Source organism: Ylistrum balloti, unplaced genomic scaffold (genome assembly GCF_031769215.1).
Source record: "Ylistrum balloti isolate Yb309-2 unplaced genomic scaffold, AGI_CSIRO_Ybal_v1 Utg370706, whole genome shotgun sequence".
In the NCBI taxonomy this organism is placed as follows: domain Eukaryota; kingdom Metazoa; phylum Mollusca; class Bivalvia; order Pectinida; family Pectinidae; genus Ylistrum; species Ylistrum balloti.
Genome location: NW_026782423.1, coordinates 664553 through 684583, shown reverse-complemented (window position 1 = coordinate 684583; position 20031 = coordinate 664553). Strand labels below are relative to the sequence as shown.

The window sequence follows — 20031 nt, the reverse complement described above, 5'->3', positions numbered from 1 at the left end:
AGATCGATTGTGGGTGGAGCCAGGTGAAAAAATACTGTGCAGACATCGGCATTTTACAAACACTCGACTGTCGCGAGAGGTTAATTGGAAGAGTCCAAGTCACAGGTGGCTTCAGATCAGACCTAATTGGGTTGTCCCATTTGTTTCGTTCTACACCCAATGATACCTTGCTTTTCCATCGATGGTACAACGAGAAAACGAAAGTTACTCAGTACTAAACTAATTTACGTACAAAATATATATCAACAGGTTAGATCACTGGGACCGGAGAATTCATAACATCTTAACAGTGAATATAGTCATATAGTCATTCTGTACTAGTTTTATTTATTTATTTTTTTGAAAGGGGGGGGGGGGGGGGGGGGGGGTTGGCTCAAAATATTTCGGTTTAAGCCCAAGCTCTATTATATGTAACAAAGAATTACGAATTACCTGGGACCTCCTGATATATGCCGATAATTCATACTGTATTAAAAAATAAAGGAATTCTGTGGTCCCATATATTTTTTATTTTATTTTTTATCTTTCCATCGAAAATTATACATATCCGCAACATGTGAAAAAACTTTGAAGTTGGTTGGGCGGAATATCTAGAGCATTTACTACTGCAAGTTCCAGAAATTCTGACACAAGTCGGGTATTTGCCCGAAGCCTCTGTCTCATGACATTGAATACATATTCAGTTACGTTGTATTCCGGGGAATGAGGCGGCTGAAAAACCAGGGACACGCCATATTCTTTCAGCATATTTCTTAAAATGCGCTCTCCCTGTCTATGGTGATGGAATCCACAATTATCCATCACAACCACATCGCCTTGTACAAAAACAGGATTCCCCATATCGTTCGTATCGGACATAATTTCGTCGAAGAAAATTTTGCGTACTGTTGCCGTCATCGGACATTTTTCCAGCGATTACTTAGTAATTGTTATGTAACTGGTAGTGTACATTAACTCCGCCTACAGGAACAAATTGGGTGTCAGATCAACTATTCAGGTTGTCTAAACTCCGCCCCCGACCAATCACAGAGGTCGTTGTATACTTGACTCGATTATTTGAATACTTCAATACAATAGTATCAATACTATAGTAAGTGTGTCGTTCACACCTTCCCTTCATCGGTAGTAACAAATTCAGCTTCAACTGTTTTCTTGGCAAGAATGATGCTCATTGACATGTATTTTCCTCAAAATAAATTCTAACCAACATAGTTACATAATGTACAACAGTAAAAGTGATGTGGATGGTGTACTTTATTATGGCTCATGCATGATGACGTTGTTGATGTGATTCCAGGGAACTCTAGCTGAGAGAATTAGAGCAGGAGGGGCAGGCATCCCCGCCTTCTTCACACCCACTGGCTATGGAACATTGATAGAGGCAGGAGGGGCTCCTATCAAATATGATGGCAAGGGAGATGTTGCTTTGGCCAGTAGCTCAAGGGAGGTAAGTCATACACAGCCTGGTAGATTTTATCCTACATGGATTGATGTTACTCAGTATTCCTGTCTTGTAAAATATCACTGTTGAGATGATAACCCTACATTGTTTTGGAAGGCTGTGGCTGAGTATAATAAACCTTCTTATAACACAACAAATAGAAGATTTGAGAGTAATGTTTCGATGATTACATGGTCACCTTAATCAGACAAAGGACCAGTGCGAAGCATACTAGCACTGACATACCTAGTGTATGAGATGGTTAGGAATCGACTAAACTTTTCAGCTTAACTATAATTCTATGTACAATAAGGTTGGAAAGAGTGTGTTGAGATGTTAAACAGATTAATGGTATTGAAAAAAAAAATACACAAGACTCATGCATATCTATAACAAAGTGTTAAACAAAACAAAGCCTCATGGTTATGGAATATTTATAGAAATGGGTGGGGGCTCCTGTAAAAATATGATGGCATGGAAGATGTTGTGGCCAGTAGCTCAAGGGAGGTAAGTCATACAGTCTGGCAGATTTTATCTTACATGAGTTGACATTGCTGTGTATTCCTGAGATGTAATGTATAACTACTAAGGAGGTAAGCCTGATGTATTTGGAAAATGTTGGCAGAGGATTGTGATTATATTGTCAAAAATACTAGTTTTACTGACGGTACAGATAATATGTTACACAAACTGTAACCGTAGAGTGCAAACACAAATATACATTATAAATCAATATCTAAAGTTTGTACATACTGTGGACATAATTATAAATCAATATCTAAAGTTTGTACATACTGTGGACATAATTAGAAACAATATCTAAAGTTTGTACATACTGTGGACATAATTAGAAACAATATCCAAAGTTTGTACATACTGGGTACATAATTAGAAACAATATCCAAAGTTTGTACATACTGTGGACATAATTAGAAACAATATCCAAAGTTTGTACATACTGTGGACATAATAGAAACAATATCCAAAGTTTGTACATACTGTGGACATAATTAGAAACAATATCCAAAGTTTGTACATACTGGGTACATAATTAGAAACAATATCCAAAGTTTGTACATACTGTGGACATAATTAAAAACAATATCCAAAGTTTGTACATACTGGGTACATAATTAGAAACAATATCCAAAGTTTGTACATACTGTGGACATAATTAGAAACAATATCCAAAGTTTGTACATACTGGGTACATAATTAGAAACAATATCCAAAGTTTGTACATACTGTGGACATAATAGAAACAATATCCAAAGTTTGTACATACTGGGTACATAATTAGAAACAATATCCAAAGTTTGTACATACTGTGGACATAATAGAAACAATATCCAAATTTTGTACATACTGTGGACATAATTAGAAATAATATCTAAAGTTTGTTCATACTGTGGACATAATAGAAACAATATCCAAAGTTTGTACATACTGTGGACATAATAGAAACAATATCCAAAGTTTGTACATACTGGGTACATAATTAGAAACAATATCCAAAGTTTGTACATACTGTGGACATAATAGAAACAATATCCAAAGTTTGTACATACTGTGGACATAATAGAAACAACATCCAAAGTTTGTACATAATGTGGACATAATTAAAAACAATATCCAAAGTTTGTACATACTGTGGACATAATTAGAAATAATATCTAAAGTTTGTTCATACTGTGGACATAATAGAAACAATATCCAAAGTTTGTACATACTGTGGACATAATTAGAAATAATATCTAAAGTTTGTTCATACTGTGGACATAATTAGAAACAATATCCAAAGTTTGTACATACTGTGGACATAATAGAAACAATATCCAAAGTTTGTACATACTGTGGACATAATTAGAAACAACATCCAAAGTTTGTACATACTGTGTACATAATTAGAAACAATATCCAAAGTTTGTACATACTGTGGACATAATAGAAACAATATCTAAAGTTTGTACATAATGTGGACATAATTAGAACAATATCCAAAGTTTGTACATACTGTGGACATAATAGAAACAACATCCAAAGTTTGTACATAATGTGGACATAATTAGAAACAATATCCAAAGTTTGTACATACTGTGGACATAATTAGAAATAATATCTAAAGTTTGTTCATCCATAATAGAAACAATATCCAAAGTTTGTACATACTGTGGACATAATAGAAACAACATCCAAAGTTTGTACATAATGTGGACATAATTAGAAACAATATCCAAAGTTTGTACATACTGTGGACATAATTAGAAATAATATCTAAAGTTTGTTCATACTGTGGACATAATAGAAACAATATCCAAAGTTTGTACATACTGTGGACATAATAGAAACAATATCCAAAGTTTGTACATACTGTGGACATAATAGAAACAATATCCAAAGTTTGTACATACTGTGGACATAATTAGAAACAATATCCAAAGTTTGTACATACTGGGTACATAATTAGAAACAATATCCAAAGTTTGTACATACTGGGTACATAATTAGAAACAATATCCAAAGTTTGTACATACTGTGGACATAATAGAAACAATATCGAAAGTTTGTACATACTGTGGACATAATTAGAAACAATATCCAAAGTTTGTACATACTGGGTACATAATTAGAAACAATATCCAAAGTTTGTACATACTGGGTACATAATTAGAAACAATATCCAAAGTTTGTACATACTGTGGACATAATAGAAACAATATCCAAAGTTTGTACATAATGTGGACATAATTAGAAACAATATCCAAAGTTTGTTCATACTGTGGACATAATTAGAAACAATATCCAAAGTTTGTACATACTGTGGACATAATTAGAAACAATATCCAAAGTTTGTACATACTGGGTACATAATTAGAAACAATATCCAAAGTTTGTACATACTGGGTACATAATTAGAAACAATATCCAAAGTTTGTACATACTGTGGACATAATAGAAACAACATCCAAAGTTTGTACATAATGTGGACATAATTAGAAACAATATCCAAAGTTTGTACATACTGTGGACATAATTAGAAATAATATCTAAAGTTTGTTCATACTGTGGACATAATAGAAACAATATCCAAAGTTTGTACATACTGTGGACATAATTAGAAATAATATCTAAAGTTTGTTCATACTGTGGACATAATTAGAAACAATATCCAAAGTTTGTACATACTGTGGACATAATAGAAACAATATCTAAAGTTTGTACATAATGTGGACATAATTAGAACAATATCCAAAGTTTGTACATACTGTGGACATAATTAGAAACAATATCTAAAGTTTGTACATACTGTGGACATAATTAGAAACAATATCCAAAGTTTGTACATACTGGGTACATAATTAGAAACAATATCCAAAGTTTGTACATACTGGGTACATAATTAGAAACAATATCCAAAGTTTGTACATACTGTGGACATAATAGAAACAATATCCAAAGTTTGTACATACTGTGGACATAATTAGAAACAATATCCAAAGTTTGTACATACTGGGTACATAATTAGAAACAATATCCAAAGTTTGTACATACTGGGTACATAATTAGAAACAATATCCAAAGTTTGTACATACTGTGGACATAATAGAAACAATATCCAAAGTTTGTACATAATGTGGACATAATTAGAAACAATATCCAAAGTTTGTACATACTGTGGACATAATTAGAAATAATATCTAAAGTTTGTTCATACTGTGGACATAATAGAAACAATATCCAAAGTTTGTACATACTGTGGACATAATTAGAAATAATATCTAAAGTTTGTTCATACTGTGGACATAATTAGAAACAATATCCAAAGTTTGTACATACTGTGGACATAATAGAAACAATATCCAAAGTTTGTACATACTGTGGACATAATTAGAAACAATATCTAAAGTTTGTACATACTGTGGACATAATTAGAACAATATCCAAAGTTTGTACATACTGTGGACATAATTAGAAACAATATCTAAAGTTTGTACATACTGTGGACATAATTAGAAACAATATCCAAAGTTTGTACATACTGGGTACATAATTAGAAACAATATCCAAAGTTTGTACATACTGGGTACATAATTAGAAACAATATCCAAAGTTTGTACATACTGAGGACATAATAGAAACAACATCCAAAGTTTGTACATAATGTGGACATAATTAGAAACAATATCCAAAGTTTGTACATACTGTGGACATAATTAGAAATAATATCTAAAGTTTGTTCATACTGTGGACATAATAGAAACAATATCCAAAGTTTGTACATACTGTGGACATAATTAGAAATAATATCTAAAGTTTGTTCATACTGTGGACATAATTAGAAACAATATCCAAAGTTTGTACATACTGTGGACATAATAGAAACAATATCCAAAGTTTGTACATACTGTGGACATAATTAGAAACAATATCTAAAGTTTGTACATACTGTGGACATAATTAGAACAATATCCAAAGTTTGTACATACTGTGGACATAATTAGAAACAATATCTAAAGTTTGTACATACTGTGGACATAATTAGAAACAATATCCAAAGTTTGTACATACTGTGGACATAATTAGAAACAATATCCAAAGTTTGTACATACTGTGGACATAATTAGAAACAATATCCAAAGTTTGTACATAGTACAACTATATAATCAAACAATATCTACTGTTTGCACATATATACAACTGTACTTGAACAACATCTGAAGATTGTACATAATTAAACAATATTGGAAGTTCATGTAACAGTGTTGAAATTTGTGGGAAAAAATGCCAACAAGACCCTGATGAGAATTCTACGGATTTATTATTTAGACATCAATATATTTTTCCCTGCGATTTTACGATAGTACAATATCAACAATTAGAATGGGCTACATTGAAATATTGCACTTATACAGCATGATATTTAGATATAAAATGTACAACTAGTCATGTTACATGTACATTACACTAATGATAATTATTTAAACATTCAGTTTTACATTAAACCAATTTTGTACATATATGTCATATTCAACATATATATGTAAATCTTATATTCTCAATATATATAGATACATAGAGGATACAATAAATACACATTCTAAATAAATCGCTGAAAGTACTTTATAAAGAATGTGGCAATACAATAATAGTCATACATATTTGTGGAACAGGGGCGATATATTCATGAGTGCACCTCACTATTATCAGTGTATCTTTTCTGGATAACATATAAATACAAATTCATAAAAATATTATTAAAACAATATAATGTAACCAGTACATATATATCAAACCAGGAATCAACAAATATGATATGAAAATATCAAAGGAAGTAATTGAGTTAGAATTGGAGTTGGAGACAATAAATCTAGCTTAAGTTAGTAAGTTTCTTACCAGTTGTAATGAGAGTCTGTTTAGTCAAAGTGTTTTATTGGTGGAATGTCGAATACCATGCCAAAAGGAAAAAAAAAGCACAATAATAACAAAGAAGCCCCCAGCCAATAGCTTACAGAAGAGGTGTCACTTGGAACAATTCAGAAACTGACCAATGACAAAAATAGAAATAGCCAAACCCAATTACATCACAAAATCAACACTTTAATATACCATTGTACTGGGATAATTGAAAAATAAAATTGACAAATATCATCTCTGCTACATTTGTAAATACTGTTGATGAAATAAAAATAAAGAATTTATACAAACATTGCCATCATTAATTCTATAGGCTAGCCTTAGCCCCAATCTGTCATAAGGTGTTTTAAACTCACCTGGTTCAAAGAATCAGTGATTGTTGCTATGGTGCAGAGTCTCTCGTCTGTCTGTCAACTGGTGTCTGTCAGCCAAGTAAAAATTGCTACTAGTCATGAACAGCTTAACAAATTTTTACTGAATTTGGTCAGAAGCATTCATGGGGGAAGAGGAACCAGTTTTATATAGATATTGGTTATTGGTCCCCAGGGGCCAGAGGGATGAAAGGAGAAATTTTGCAGTTTGTTTAAAATTAAATTCTCCGATAGGAATGAATGTGTATTGCTCAAACTTGGTCTGAAGCATTCTTGAACGAAACGATGCATCTCATTCTCCCAAGGGGTGGAAGGGGTGGGGCCTAAAAAGCAAAATAGAGCAAAGGGTTAGAGCCCAATAGGGAAATTAGAGCAAATTCTTAAAAATCCATCATTTTTAGGAATGGTAAATCTGTTTTCTGTTTAATCACAAGGCCGCAACCCAATAGGGAGTCATTTCAGAAATTATTTGTTTATATTTAAAATTTGTTGTTAAATGACTGAATAGCTGAATCAAGGTGAGTGATGTAGACCCCTTTGGCATCTTGTTGGTCTTACTAATATTCAGCATTCTCAGAATGGCAATTGTCTTGAGTTGTGAGAGTCATTTGTTAATGGTAAGCTCTTTAAGTTAATGATCACTGCTCACGGCTTGATGTCTAGCTAAGTAGTGGCAAGGGTTGGTTTATAGTCATGTTACATCATTTCTCTAAAGAGGGATTAACTTCTGGATGGGACCTAATCCTTATTTCAAAACAAATCTGTTTTATTTGATTCTTTGTAAGAACAATAAAGGCCAAGCAACTAGGGTTATAAGACATGAAACTTTGAAGAGAAATAGTAACAAAACATACCTTACCTGTTAATTGCTCATTCATTTCCTTGTCCAGAAATAAGCTAGTATACATATGTGTTGGCCCCTCTGGGTTATTTCATGCTAAATATATGGTATTATTAAGTTCTTTCAGACCTTAGTTATCACAGTTCTAGTTATATTGTCAGAGTGCATTTCCTCTATTTTCCAAATTTTATGTCAGAAAACTTGTTCAGTAGCAAAAATACCTGAACATTCATGATGATATCTTCATTTGAAATCACTTAAAAACAACATTTCTTATGTGCCTGGCTAGATAGATGAAATGTTTTAATTCAATTATTTTTCATGATTTAAGTTTTTATATACACAATATTGGTATGTTATGTTAGAATGTCAGTGCAGTGTCTTCTAATCAAATTTCTTTTTATAAAGTTGTCTCCCTTTATATATGTATACTGCTTTTAATATGCAACCACAATAAGTAGGTAATGGTGTTTGTCATTTGAATTAAAATTAAAATTTGCTCTTGGGTTTTTTTAGCTCAATTTCCCACTTCTTATTATTGGACTTGCCTGAAAAAAATCCCTCAAAAATTATTGCACTTCTTTTGAATACAAGCCAATAGGCCAAGACTGATGTGTTTCAAATGTATCATTTGTAAAAAAGGGGATATGACCTTTTTCGATTAACATGATGGAAAATGCTAAAATAAACTCCTGACAATAATGTCCTTTCTTTATAAGAGCATGTGAGTGATACAAGCCCATTGGGCCTTGCCCTTTTCTCACATTTCAACACTCCATGATTGAGACCAGAGGAGGTGTCTACAAGAAGATACCAGGCAGTTTTTTTTTCAAACTTATTGATAATTTGTGGAGTTTTAACAGAAAGAAAGTTATGTCTGATATATAATCTTACTTTTCCTGCTTACTATCAACATTACACCTGCTATCCTCAGTATAAATAAAACCTCATACTTTTATATAATTGTTGATTTCATAGTTGAGAAAAACCTTTATAAGGCTAACAAAATCAAGAAAAAATCTCCTGATAGTGACAGATATGACAAAAAATTGAGGTAAATGCTTATATAGGCAGCTGTTATAATGTCTCTCAATGAATTAAAAAACTGAAAGTTAATTTTCAAAAGAATTTGATTTTGAAAGCATACACATACATTAATCAAGAATTTAAGACTGAATTAATTCACTCAATCGGTGACTGATAAGCATTTACCTATGAAATAATGAAATGTCATGATTGAGGAACTGATTGATGGCTGTTCCAGTCAACATTGTGTGACCAGTAGGGAAAAAAACTATACTGGAATAGTATAGAATAGAATAAGAATAGATTAGAATATTCTATTGCAAGTCTGTGGTACGTCATACTGCATGAAGCTGACAGATCATCACTGATTGGCTTTAGTAAAGGGCCAAACTTATTAATAAAATTTTGTAGTCAGAATTTATAGATAAATAAGTGTTATTAAATCATATGAAATACTTCATGAATTACATAATTAAGGACAGGTACAGTTCAGAGATCTAGAGACCGAAATAAGAAGTGTAGTTGGCAATAAGAACACTGAATATTGACAATAAAAATGAAAGTGTGTGGTTTTTTTTTAATCATTGATCATGTATTTCTCCAATTCTCCTGTTGGGGACCTCCAAAATGGTGCTCACTGAAACATGAAATATTTGATGTATTCAGATTGTGTTGAAGGTATTTCCTTACAAACACACACTAACAGAATAGGGGAACTGAATGGGACTGTTGTGTCACCTGGGGCGTCCCAGCAAAATCTTCACCTGCTGGCCAAATGCAAATTATCCTTTCTTTATTACCTACTTGGACATGCAGACGAAACAGAACTTAGATTAATTATAAGCTTAAGGCCGCAGCAATTTCAAAATATCTAATTAAAACATATGTGCTTAATGGAGTAATTGTTTGCAAAACTTGTATCAGCATGATTCACAGGTGAAAATTACCTGTACAAACAGTTCCTTTACCTGGTGAATTTTGTTTTTATCTGACGGAAAAAGTCATTGGTGTTTTAAGAGATGTAGATAAGTGTTTGTAATAAGGGCATGGCTGGGACTTATAGCAGGTGACTTAATAGTTAGGTAAATAAGTGTCACTGAGTTCTGACTGACAATATAGCCTATCCTACATTGACATACATGTACTTGTAAATATATATGCATGTACATGTACACCTATACTTTAAGCTCAAGTACTAGTGTGTTTGATATATATGGAGTTTACATAGTCACAGGTTAATACTATTAGTTTGTATTTAGTGTGAAGTATTGGTGGACAGCTGTAGAAGGATACACATTTAGTTCTGATCAGTGTGTTGTCATTGTTCACTCAGAAATATCTTTTAATGGAAGTATAACTAAGGATAGTGTAGATTTATTTACAAGATTATAATTAGAAATCATTGAAGCAAGATTAATTTCCCCACCTGGGGCCCCGACTGCTGTGACTCAGTGTAGATCTACACCTATAGTTTGCCTAGAGTATATATATGTATTACAACAAGTAGTCTGACCAGCAGACATAGGGAAAAGCCAAGTGTGTTCTCATGTCTAATTCAGGCCGATTACAACTAAAGGAGTCACCCGTACACTCATCATCGTGATGTACCTACTTCTGTTTGTTTACAAGTATCCTATCTATTTCCGACAACAAGGCCGTTAATACAGAAGATAACCCAATCAACAGGTGGATCCACAGGTAAATGGCCTGATATTATTACACATCACTCCAAGTATAGAACTGAGTAACTGATTCCTAACTATATATAAAAGTTCGTGTTTACTAGTATCCATCATGGTGAAGGATAGGCTTCAGGAGATGAAAAAGAAACACGAGGAGTTTGAAAGTGAAGAACTGAAGAAGAAACGTAAGAAAAAGGAAAAAGAAACCATGAAAACAACAATAGCAGGATTTCAAGATAAAGTTCATGGTATTGAAGAAAGGCTGAAAAGTTTGAAGAAAGATGCTGATGAAGTGAAAAAATTACAAAGTAATTTGTATTGTTCACCATTTGTAACTTCCAAGGACTTGCAAAAAATGGAGCATATGTCGGACCAGATCCTAACAGATTCTATAAAGATTCGTAAAGATATTGAGTTACTGGCCGCTGAAACAACAACAGAATCACAAGAGGCATCACTGATAACTTCTGGGACACATCAAAGAGTTCACATGACTCAGATTGACCGATTATCACAGGAATTGAAAAAGGTCACGAACGATTTTGCAGCAAATCAAGCAGACTACTTGGATAAAACAAAAGCACGATTTAAACGTCAGATGCAAATAGCAACAAATGGTAATGAACCAGACAATATAGACATGAATTTCCAGAACCAGGCCATGTTCACAGGGGGTTTCTTGATGGAAATGCAAAAAGCAAAAGGAGATTTACAAGCAATGCAGGAACGTGAACAAGTTCTCCATGATATTGAAGGTCAGATTCATGAGGTTAACAAATTATTCAAGGAAATGCATGTGTTAGTTGCTGAGCAAGGGGAGACAATTGATACCATAGAAAATCATGTTGAACGTACTGTTGCCGATGTAGAATCTGGCAAGAAAGACTTAGGGGAAGCCGAAAAAAACCAGAAAAAGGCTAGGAAAAAAAGGTGCATTTGTATTATAATATTAGCTGTTGTTATAGCAATTATCATTGGAATTGTGGCAGCCATTATTGCCCAAAGTACTGGTGGAGATTAAGGCTGGTTACAGATATATAGAACACATCATGAAACGTTGCTTTCAAATGTTCCTATGGATATTGTGTGCGGGCATTATGTTCAACACAGCCATCTGAAAATTATGGGATTCCTCTAATCACCTGTATGTCTTTTTTTCGTATTTTTTAATTGTTTATATTTTTTGTACAGTTAAGAAAGCATAATGTTTGCACTTAATATTTATGTGAGTGATGAACAGTTGTATGATTGTTAAGCATATCAATGTATTCATGATGTTGTGTGTGGGTATGTGTAATGTTTATGAACATGTGTAATACATTTCTAAGCATAAATGATGCTATTTTAAGCATGTATGATTTGTGAGTAAGTATGATGTTGTATGAACATATGTGATTTGTGTGAGCATTTGTGAGGTTGTGGAAGCATGTTCAATTTGGATGAGCATGCATGTGTGTGAACATGTGCATTGTGTGGACATGTGTGTTGTGTGGACATGTATGATTATGTAAGAGCATGTGTGATATTTTGTGTGCTTTATGATACTTTCTCTTATAGAAAGTAAATATTATGGCATATATGCATCTATGTATCTACAAGACATAATAAAGATTATGTTTCTTATCTTACTGTGTTTCATAGAAATCCCAATAATGGTTCACATGATGGTTGAATATAATTTTTTCAACCTAATAATTGGTATATATATATGATTTGATTCTTATCTTTTCAAAGTCATGGTTACAAGATAAAGACTGAGACACTATGCAGTTTTCAAAAATGTGAATGGGTTGTATTAGCCAGCAGGTTGTTCATATGTCAACATCAAAAGATGAGGAAATGTACATGAATATGTACGGTGTATATATAAAAGTTTTAAATAACTTTTAAATAAATTCCTTGTAGAGATTTATACTCTTCTTAAATTTTCTACGAGAGATTTATAATTATGGTATAAAACTATTTCTGTATCATGTTTTATCGTATCATATTTGCAATAATTAAGATGAGAACTTTTGCCAATGTTTTGTATATGTTAATGGAATAAAATGTTGTTCAATAGAGTCATAGTCAGATAGTATATTAACAAATAACTTAGTCTGTTATGAAATATTTGTGACATATCACAGATTAACACAACTCTTTCCATTTAGGTTGACCGAAGTTTAAATACAATATACTTTAAGCAGTATTTGTGGTTAGTATCAGTTCCATGATCTGCCTCAGTTGTCCCACATCTTGACAACATTGTGCTGGCAGCTAAATTAGGGTTGGATTGTTAAAACAAATTCTGACAGATATGTCTTAACAGAGTCCTTGGGCAACGTCAATAATTTTTGATGGGTTAGTAAATTCAATTATTAACCTGCATGCAGCCAAAGGCAATAACTGTATATTGTTACTATTTGACAGCGTGGTCAAAACATGACAAGCGTTTTTTCTGAAACGTTCACATAAGAAACTTGATTCTATGAGGTCATAAGCATCCATTAAACAATTATGGGATCAAACATTTTTTTTACCATCAGGTCTGTTTTAAACTATGTAAAAAATATAAGATGAATGATATTAATGGGTGTATTTCATGTGTTATCATTTCTTAGACAGTTACAAGTCATTCAACTCTATTGTATCTTAAACAAAATGACAATCTGATTGATTATCTAATATATGATCTATATGTCAAATACAGATTAAAAATATACTTTTGTTGTAATTGAGAGATGTAACTATCAAATTAACGGTAGGAAGATTTGAAATAGTGCATCTCATCTATATTTCAACATTTACCAGTATCAGAATGAGTTTGAATTTCCTCATTTCCCTCGCAAGTTTCAACACTTTGAAGACAGGCTAGAATCATATCAAAGATTCCTAGAAAGAGATATGCCTGTATGATTGTAGAAGTTTAGTGAACAGATCATGTTACTGGTCTTGGTTAGTAAGGATTTCTCTTTAGTCAAGCTGTTGAATGACCAGTTAGAGGCTGAAAGGTTGCTAGTTCAAACTCGAGCAGGGCCAGGTTATTTTTCATTACTCTTTCCTACATTTTTGGTGTTGTTGACCACTACAAGGGTAGAAGATATAGTAGACTGAGATAGCAGTATTTGGAAATATTGAACCTGGCTTTTGGGTGTCTACGAGGACAAAGACCAGGAAGCTGAAGCTAGCTGAGGCTAGTGGGAATTTCCATTGGGTCAAAAGCTCCAGCGTCGATAAATGTCGCTAGTTCAAATCCCATGGGTGGAAAAGTGTTTTTCATTGATATTCCTTTCTATAATCAATGATATATGATGTAACTTAATCCATTATTTGACTGTCTTATGTATCCTGTTCTTTATTTGTATTCAAACATACTTTTCACTTTAGTTGGTGCATTTACAGATGTAATGAATGCCACAAAGGAGGCTTTCACCTAGATTATAATATATCATTCCTTATTGAATGTCATGTGTATATATGTTTGTAAGTTGCAGTTGGATGGCTGAGAATGTACGTGTATGATGATAAAGACATGACGGTACATACAAATAGATTTTGTACACATGTTTAAGAAAATGAAAAACTTTAAATTAAATACAGATTTTGTGAGGTGAGAACACTGCTGTATTTATGACAAAATCAAGCAAAAACCAGTTAATGTGAATTATCAAAATCAGACCTACATGTAAATCTGTTCTTTTGATGGGTCCTGTATTTGTAAGGATGTTATTAACTCCCTGCTGGGCTAAAAATAATAACCACACTCATATTATACTGTTTAATTTTCATTATAAATGATATATTTTGTAGCAAAAATTGAAATTCAACTGAGTACATCTTACTAAGGTGCCTTTCCACTTCTGATTGGGAAAGATGACAAACCTGAAAATCCAGCTATATCTTATCTTACATCTAGTTACCTCTAAATTATACAAAAAAGTTTCGTAAATATTAAGACCCTGGGACTAACAGTAATGGTCTGACTCAAAGTCAGAGGGTGGGCTTATTACAGGGTTACAAACTAATTCCACTGAACTGTTATCATGGGTTGGCTTTATACCAGACAGGAATTTATTGCCAGGTAAATACAATAAAGAAAGTGGTTCTTAATCATTAAGAGTACAGAATAGAAGAGAATTTACCTCAAATTAAGATTTAGACCAAACTGAGATTGGTTTATAGAAAAAAATTCAGCAGTGTTAAATATTTTCTGTATTCTGTATTCTGTATTCCTGAATCAGGACTTCAGTAGCTATTAAATACGTCAGAAAAACCACCTGCTTTTATGGGGACAAGGTAGGATTGAAAATGTTCAGACAGTTAAAACAACATCGTTTTCTGACCAATAGTATGCGTTCAGCCCAAGCCGGGTGTCATCAGTCTCCCCATACTCAACGTGTTAACTGTCATTAACCGTTAATTATACAATCAGCCAAGCCTTTCATGCTTGTTCGGTCACCTAGGTAAATTTGTTTACTTAAGGTAATTACATGTGTTAGGGTCACGCTCATTGTGGTTTCCTAATTATCAATGGATCAGACCACATCAAATGTTTCGTCGCAGTGACCAGTCAAATAATTTTTCTGTAGATTTTTTTTTTTAAATCTGATCTCCAAAAAGTACCTGCGCACTATACGCGAGTGCACACTATACGCGAATATTTACGGTACCTCATACAGATGAAGATCTTTAGCAAACTTTGCCCCAAAGCATCTCAAGAAAGATACTGCAGGATAGTCACGAAAAAAAATGAGAGGATCTCAAAAAGCAGAAAAGTATACTAACTAAGTAGATGTTACAGTAAGGTCTCAACTGACCTGCACCCAACCAGTGATAGTCAACTTAGCCAACAAATCAGACCAGTACAGTCTCAGCAGACAGAGCAGTACAGTGACAGCAGACAGAGCAGTACAGTCTCAGCAGACAGAGCAGTACAGTCTCAGCAGACAGAGCAGTACAGTGACAGCAGACAGAGCAGTACAGTCTCAGTAGACAGAGCAGTACAGTGACAGCAGACAGAGCAGTACAGTCTCAGCAGACAGAACAGTACAGTCTCAGCAGACAGAGCAGTACAGTGACCACAGACAGAGCAGTACAGTGACAGCAGGCAGAGCAGTACAGTCTCAGCAGACAAAGCAGTACAGTCTCAGCAGACAGAGCAGTACAATATCAGCAGACAGAGCAGTACAGTGACAGCAGTACAGTGACAGCAGACAGAGCAGTACAGTCTCAGCAGACAGAGCAGCACAGTCTCAGCAGACAGAGCAGTACAGTTACAGCAGACAGAGCAGTACAGTCTCAGCAGACAGAGCAGCACAGTCTCAGCAAACAGAGCAGTACAGTGACAGCAGACAGAGCAGTACAGTCTCAGCAGACAGAGCAGCACAGTCTCAGCAGACAGAGCAGTACAGTGACAGCAGACAGAGCAGTACAGTCTCAGCAGACAGAGCAGCACAGTCTCAGCAAACAGAGCAGTACAGTGACAGCAGACAGAGCAGTACAGTCTCAGCAGACAGAGCAGATTATATTGAGCAGACAGTATAGACTGACTGAGTGGTACTGTCTGGTTAGACAAAACAGGAGGATATCACTGACTGAGTGGTACTGTCTGGTTAGACAAAACAGTAGGATATGACTGACTGAGTGGTACTGTCTGGTTAGACAAAACAGGAGGATATCACTGACTGAGTGGTACTGTCTGGTTAGACAAAATGGAGGATATGACTGACCGTGTGGTACTAGACAAAACAGTAGGATATGACTGACCGTGTGGTACTGTCTGGTTAGACAAAATGGAGGATATGACTGACTGAGTGGTACTAGACAAAACAGTAGGATATGACTGACCGTGTGGTACTGTCTGGTTAGACAAAACAGTAGGATATGACTGACCGAGTGGTACTAGACAAAACAGTAGGATATGACTGACCGTGTGGTACTGTCTGGTTAGACAAAATGGAGGATATCACTGACTGAGTGGTACTGTCTGGTTAGACAAAATGGAGGATATGACTGACCTTGTGGTACTAGACAAAACAGTAGGATATGACTGACCGTGTGGTACTGTCTGGTTAGACAAAATGGAGGATATGACTGACTGAGTGGTACTGTCTGGTTAGACAAAACAGTAGGATATGACTGACCGAGTGGTACTGGACAAAACAGTAGGATATGACTTACCGTGTGGTACTGTCTGGTTAGACAAAATGGAGGATATGACTGACCGAGTGGTACTGTCTGGTTAGACAAAACAGTAGGATATGACTGACTGAGTGGTACTAGACAAAACATTAGGATATGACTGACTGAGTGGTACTAGACAAAACAGTAGGGTATGACTGACCGAGTGGTACTGTCTGGTTAGACAAAATGGAGGATATGACTGACCGTGTGGTACTGTCTGGTTAGACAAAATGGAGGATATGACTGACCGAGTGGTACTGTCTGGTTAGACAAAACAGTAGGATATGACTGACTGAGTGGTACTGACTGAGTGGTACTAGACAAAACAGTAGGGTATGACTGACCGAGTGGTACTGTCTGGTTAGACAAAATGGTGGATATGACTGACCGAGTGGTACTGTCTGGTTAGACAAAACAGTAGGATATGACTGACTGAGTGGTACTAGACTAAACATTAGGATATGACTGACTGAGTGGTACTAGACAAAACAGTAGGGTATGACTGACCGAGTGGTACTGTCTGGTTAGACAAAATGGTGACATCTTGGCCAACAAATCAGTAGCAGTGAACAAATCAGAAATACATGACAATTTCAAGGGGAATAAAAAGAGAAAAAATTAAATCCAGTTAACTTTCATACCAATGATAGAAAAACACAAGGTCACATTCATTATGTCATTTATGAAGTAAATATAACAAGTTTTGCTTATTCATTTAGCTTGCAAGCTTAGTATTTTGTCTTATTTACATAATAGTGCAACTTTACAGTAATGCTGTAATTTATATCAGATGCAAGACAACATGTGAATGTATGTCCTTGTCTATACTCTGATGAGTTCGCACACATGTATGTAGGGCTAGCCTTTCTATGTTCCCATGAACACAGGATTGAACTCCTGTTGAGAAAGTATGTGATAAACTGGAACCATATGTAGTTGTGATGTAGCATGTTGTGAATTATTATCTGACTGAAATTAAAAGAATTTGAATTTGTGAAATGAGTCTCAACAAGTTTTCATTTAGTGAGAGACTTTGGCGTGCTGAGATAAAAAAATTGTGACAAGGCTCATCAGTCATGTTTCAAATGGAAACAAAGTCAAAACCTTGTTTAATTCATTATAGATTTTTTAAGCAGATATGGTAGAAAACAGACATTTCTGTCTCATACTTGAAGGCATTACTAATCTATAGTCTGCGTTGTTATGTCACAGTGCCATCTGTGAATGTATGATGCCATTTCATTTCATAAAGTAATAAGCTATATTACACATGTGTAATGACCAAAAATATTACATACAAATATAGATATATCATAGAGACTGATGATGTATGTATGAAATTTTAGTTGGGAATACGTGTCCGAGCCTCTGCTGGACAGATAGGGTTATAAGGCTATACATGCAAACAGTACAAATATTTAGTTATTGAAACTCGCTGTTATTATTTCCATCATGTAACATATGGTGTTGATGTGTGATGATAATCTACTGTAGATTTATACGTGTGGCTGTAGATGACACACCAATCAATACAGTATATGATTAATTTACATATACAACATATGGTAAAGCAATCCATATATTTCTCTAAACTAATTCATCACCAGAATTTTCTCCAATACTACAATTTTTTGAACTGCAAAAACATGAAACAGATTTTTTTAATAATGTCATGTTTTAGAATTCAGTTGATGTTATTACATTTCCTGTTTTATGTCTGTATTATCATTATGAAAGACGGTACATACAGTTTCTATGTTCCTGTAGAAATATTTTGTTGACCAATGTACAAATATCTCATTTCCCGATTTGTTTTGGGGGGATAACCTACAAGTTTACATCAAAAATTGAATTTCGACTTCATTTGCCAAATAATTTTTGAAGTTAATTGTCAATTTCATGTTAGACATTGAAAACTCCTTTAATTAGGAAACATTAAAAATATCAACACTTGTAATGGTATTTCCTTAAAGGGCGTTCCCACTCTGTACTTGAATTGTATTTCATTTAATCTAGGAACATGTTAAAGTTTTGTTCCTTATTTGAAGTTTTGTTTCCTTCCTTATGATTATCTAAATGTGATATACACATCAGTTGATAATTAAACCGCACAATTTAAAAAACAAGTTGAGATCAGTACAGGAAATAACACAAAGTATTTAACATTTTCTGTTCTGATTAACTGTTTTTTTTCCATTAAATTGAAATCAGAAAAGATTTGCCCAGCAGCCACTTTGTTTTAAGCATAAAAATATTTATAGATTAAAGCCACATTTCCTGAAACTGCTCATGGAATAGTTTGTAAGAATATTTTCATTTCATTAGTTTGTTTGTGTCTGGGAACAAAACCCAGGGGTTAGCATCCATCACCTTCTCACTAGTTTGTCTTTGTCAGGGGTTAGCATCCATAACCTTCCTCACTAGTTTGTCTATGTCAGGGGTTAGCATCCATAACCTTCCTCACTAGTTTGTCTTTGTCAGGGGTTAGCACCTATAACCTTCTCACTAGTTTGTCTTTGTCAGATGTTAGAATCCATAACCTTCCTTACTAGTTTGTCTTTGTCAGGGGTTAGCATCCATAACTATCCTCACTAGTTTGTCTTTGTCAGGGGTTAGCATCCATAACCTTCCTCACTAGTTTGTCTATGTCAGGGGTTAGCATCCATAACCTTCCTCACTAGTTTGTCCTTGTCAGGGGTTAGCATCCATAACCTTCCTCACTAGTTTGTCTTTGTCAGGGGTTAGCATCCATAACCTTCCTCACTAGTTTGTCTTTGTCAGGGGTTAGCATTCATAACCTTCCTCACTAGTTTGTCCATGTCAGGGGTTAGCATCCATAACCTTCCTCACTAGTTTGTCTTTGTCAGGGGTTAGCATCCATAACCTTCCTCACTAGTTTGTCTATGTCAGGGGTTAGCATCCATAACCTTCCTCACTAGTTTGTCTTTGTCAGGGGTTAGCATTCATAACCTTCCTCACTAGTTTGTCTTTGTCAGGGGTTAGCATCCATAACCTTCCTCACTAGTTTGTCTTTGTCAGGGGTTAGCATCCATAACCTTCCTCACTAGTTTGTCTTTGTCAGGGGTTAGC

At 34.3% G+C, this 20031-nt stretch overlaps 2 protein-coding genes across 2 annotated transcripts in view; both read left to right on the top strand.

Moving 5' to 3' along the window:
• LOC132557645 (succinyl-CoA:3-ketoacid coenzyme A transferase 1, mitochondrial-like) overlaps positions 1-20031 on the top strand; it is a 34063-nt gene that overhangs the window by 2854 nt on the left and 11178 nt on the right. Inside the window, exon 5 of the mRNA XM_060222165.1 lies at positions 1298-1447. Coding sequence (XP_060078148.1) covers positions 1298-1447 — 150 coding nt within the window. The remainder of the gene's footprint in view (positions 1-1297; positions 1448-20031) is intronic.
• Positions 10817-11831, top strand: LOC132557696 (syntaxin-like). Its single transcript, XM_060222217.1, has one exon. The coding sequence runs from the start codon at positions 10889-10891 to the stop codon at positions 11795-11797; it is 909 nt and encodes a 302-aa protein (XP_060078200.1). The 5' UTR covers positions 10817-10888; the 3' UTR covers positions 11798-11831.

Excerpts from the sequence above, each read along its gene's own strand:
- LOC132557696 (XM_060222217.1), top strand. The coding sequence starts at position 10,889 with ATGGTGAAGGATAGGCTTCAGGAGATGAAAAAGAAACACGAGGAGTTT.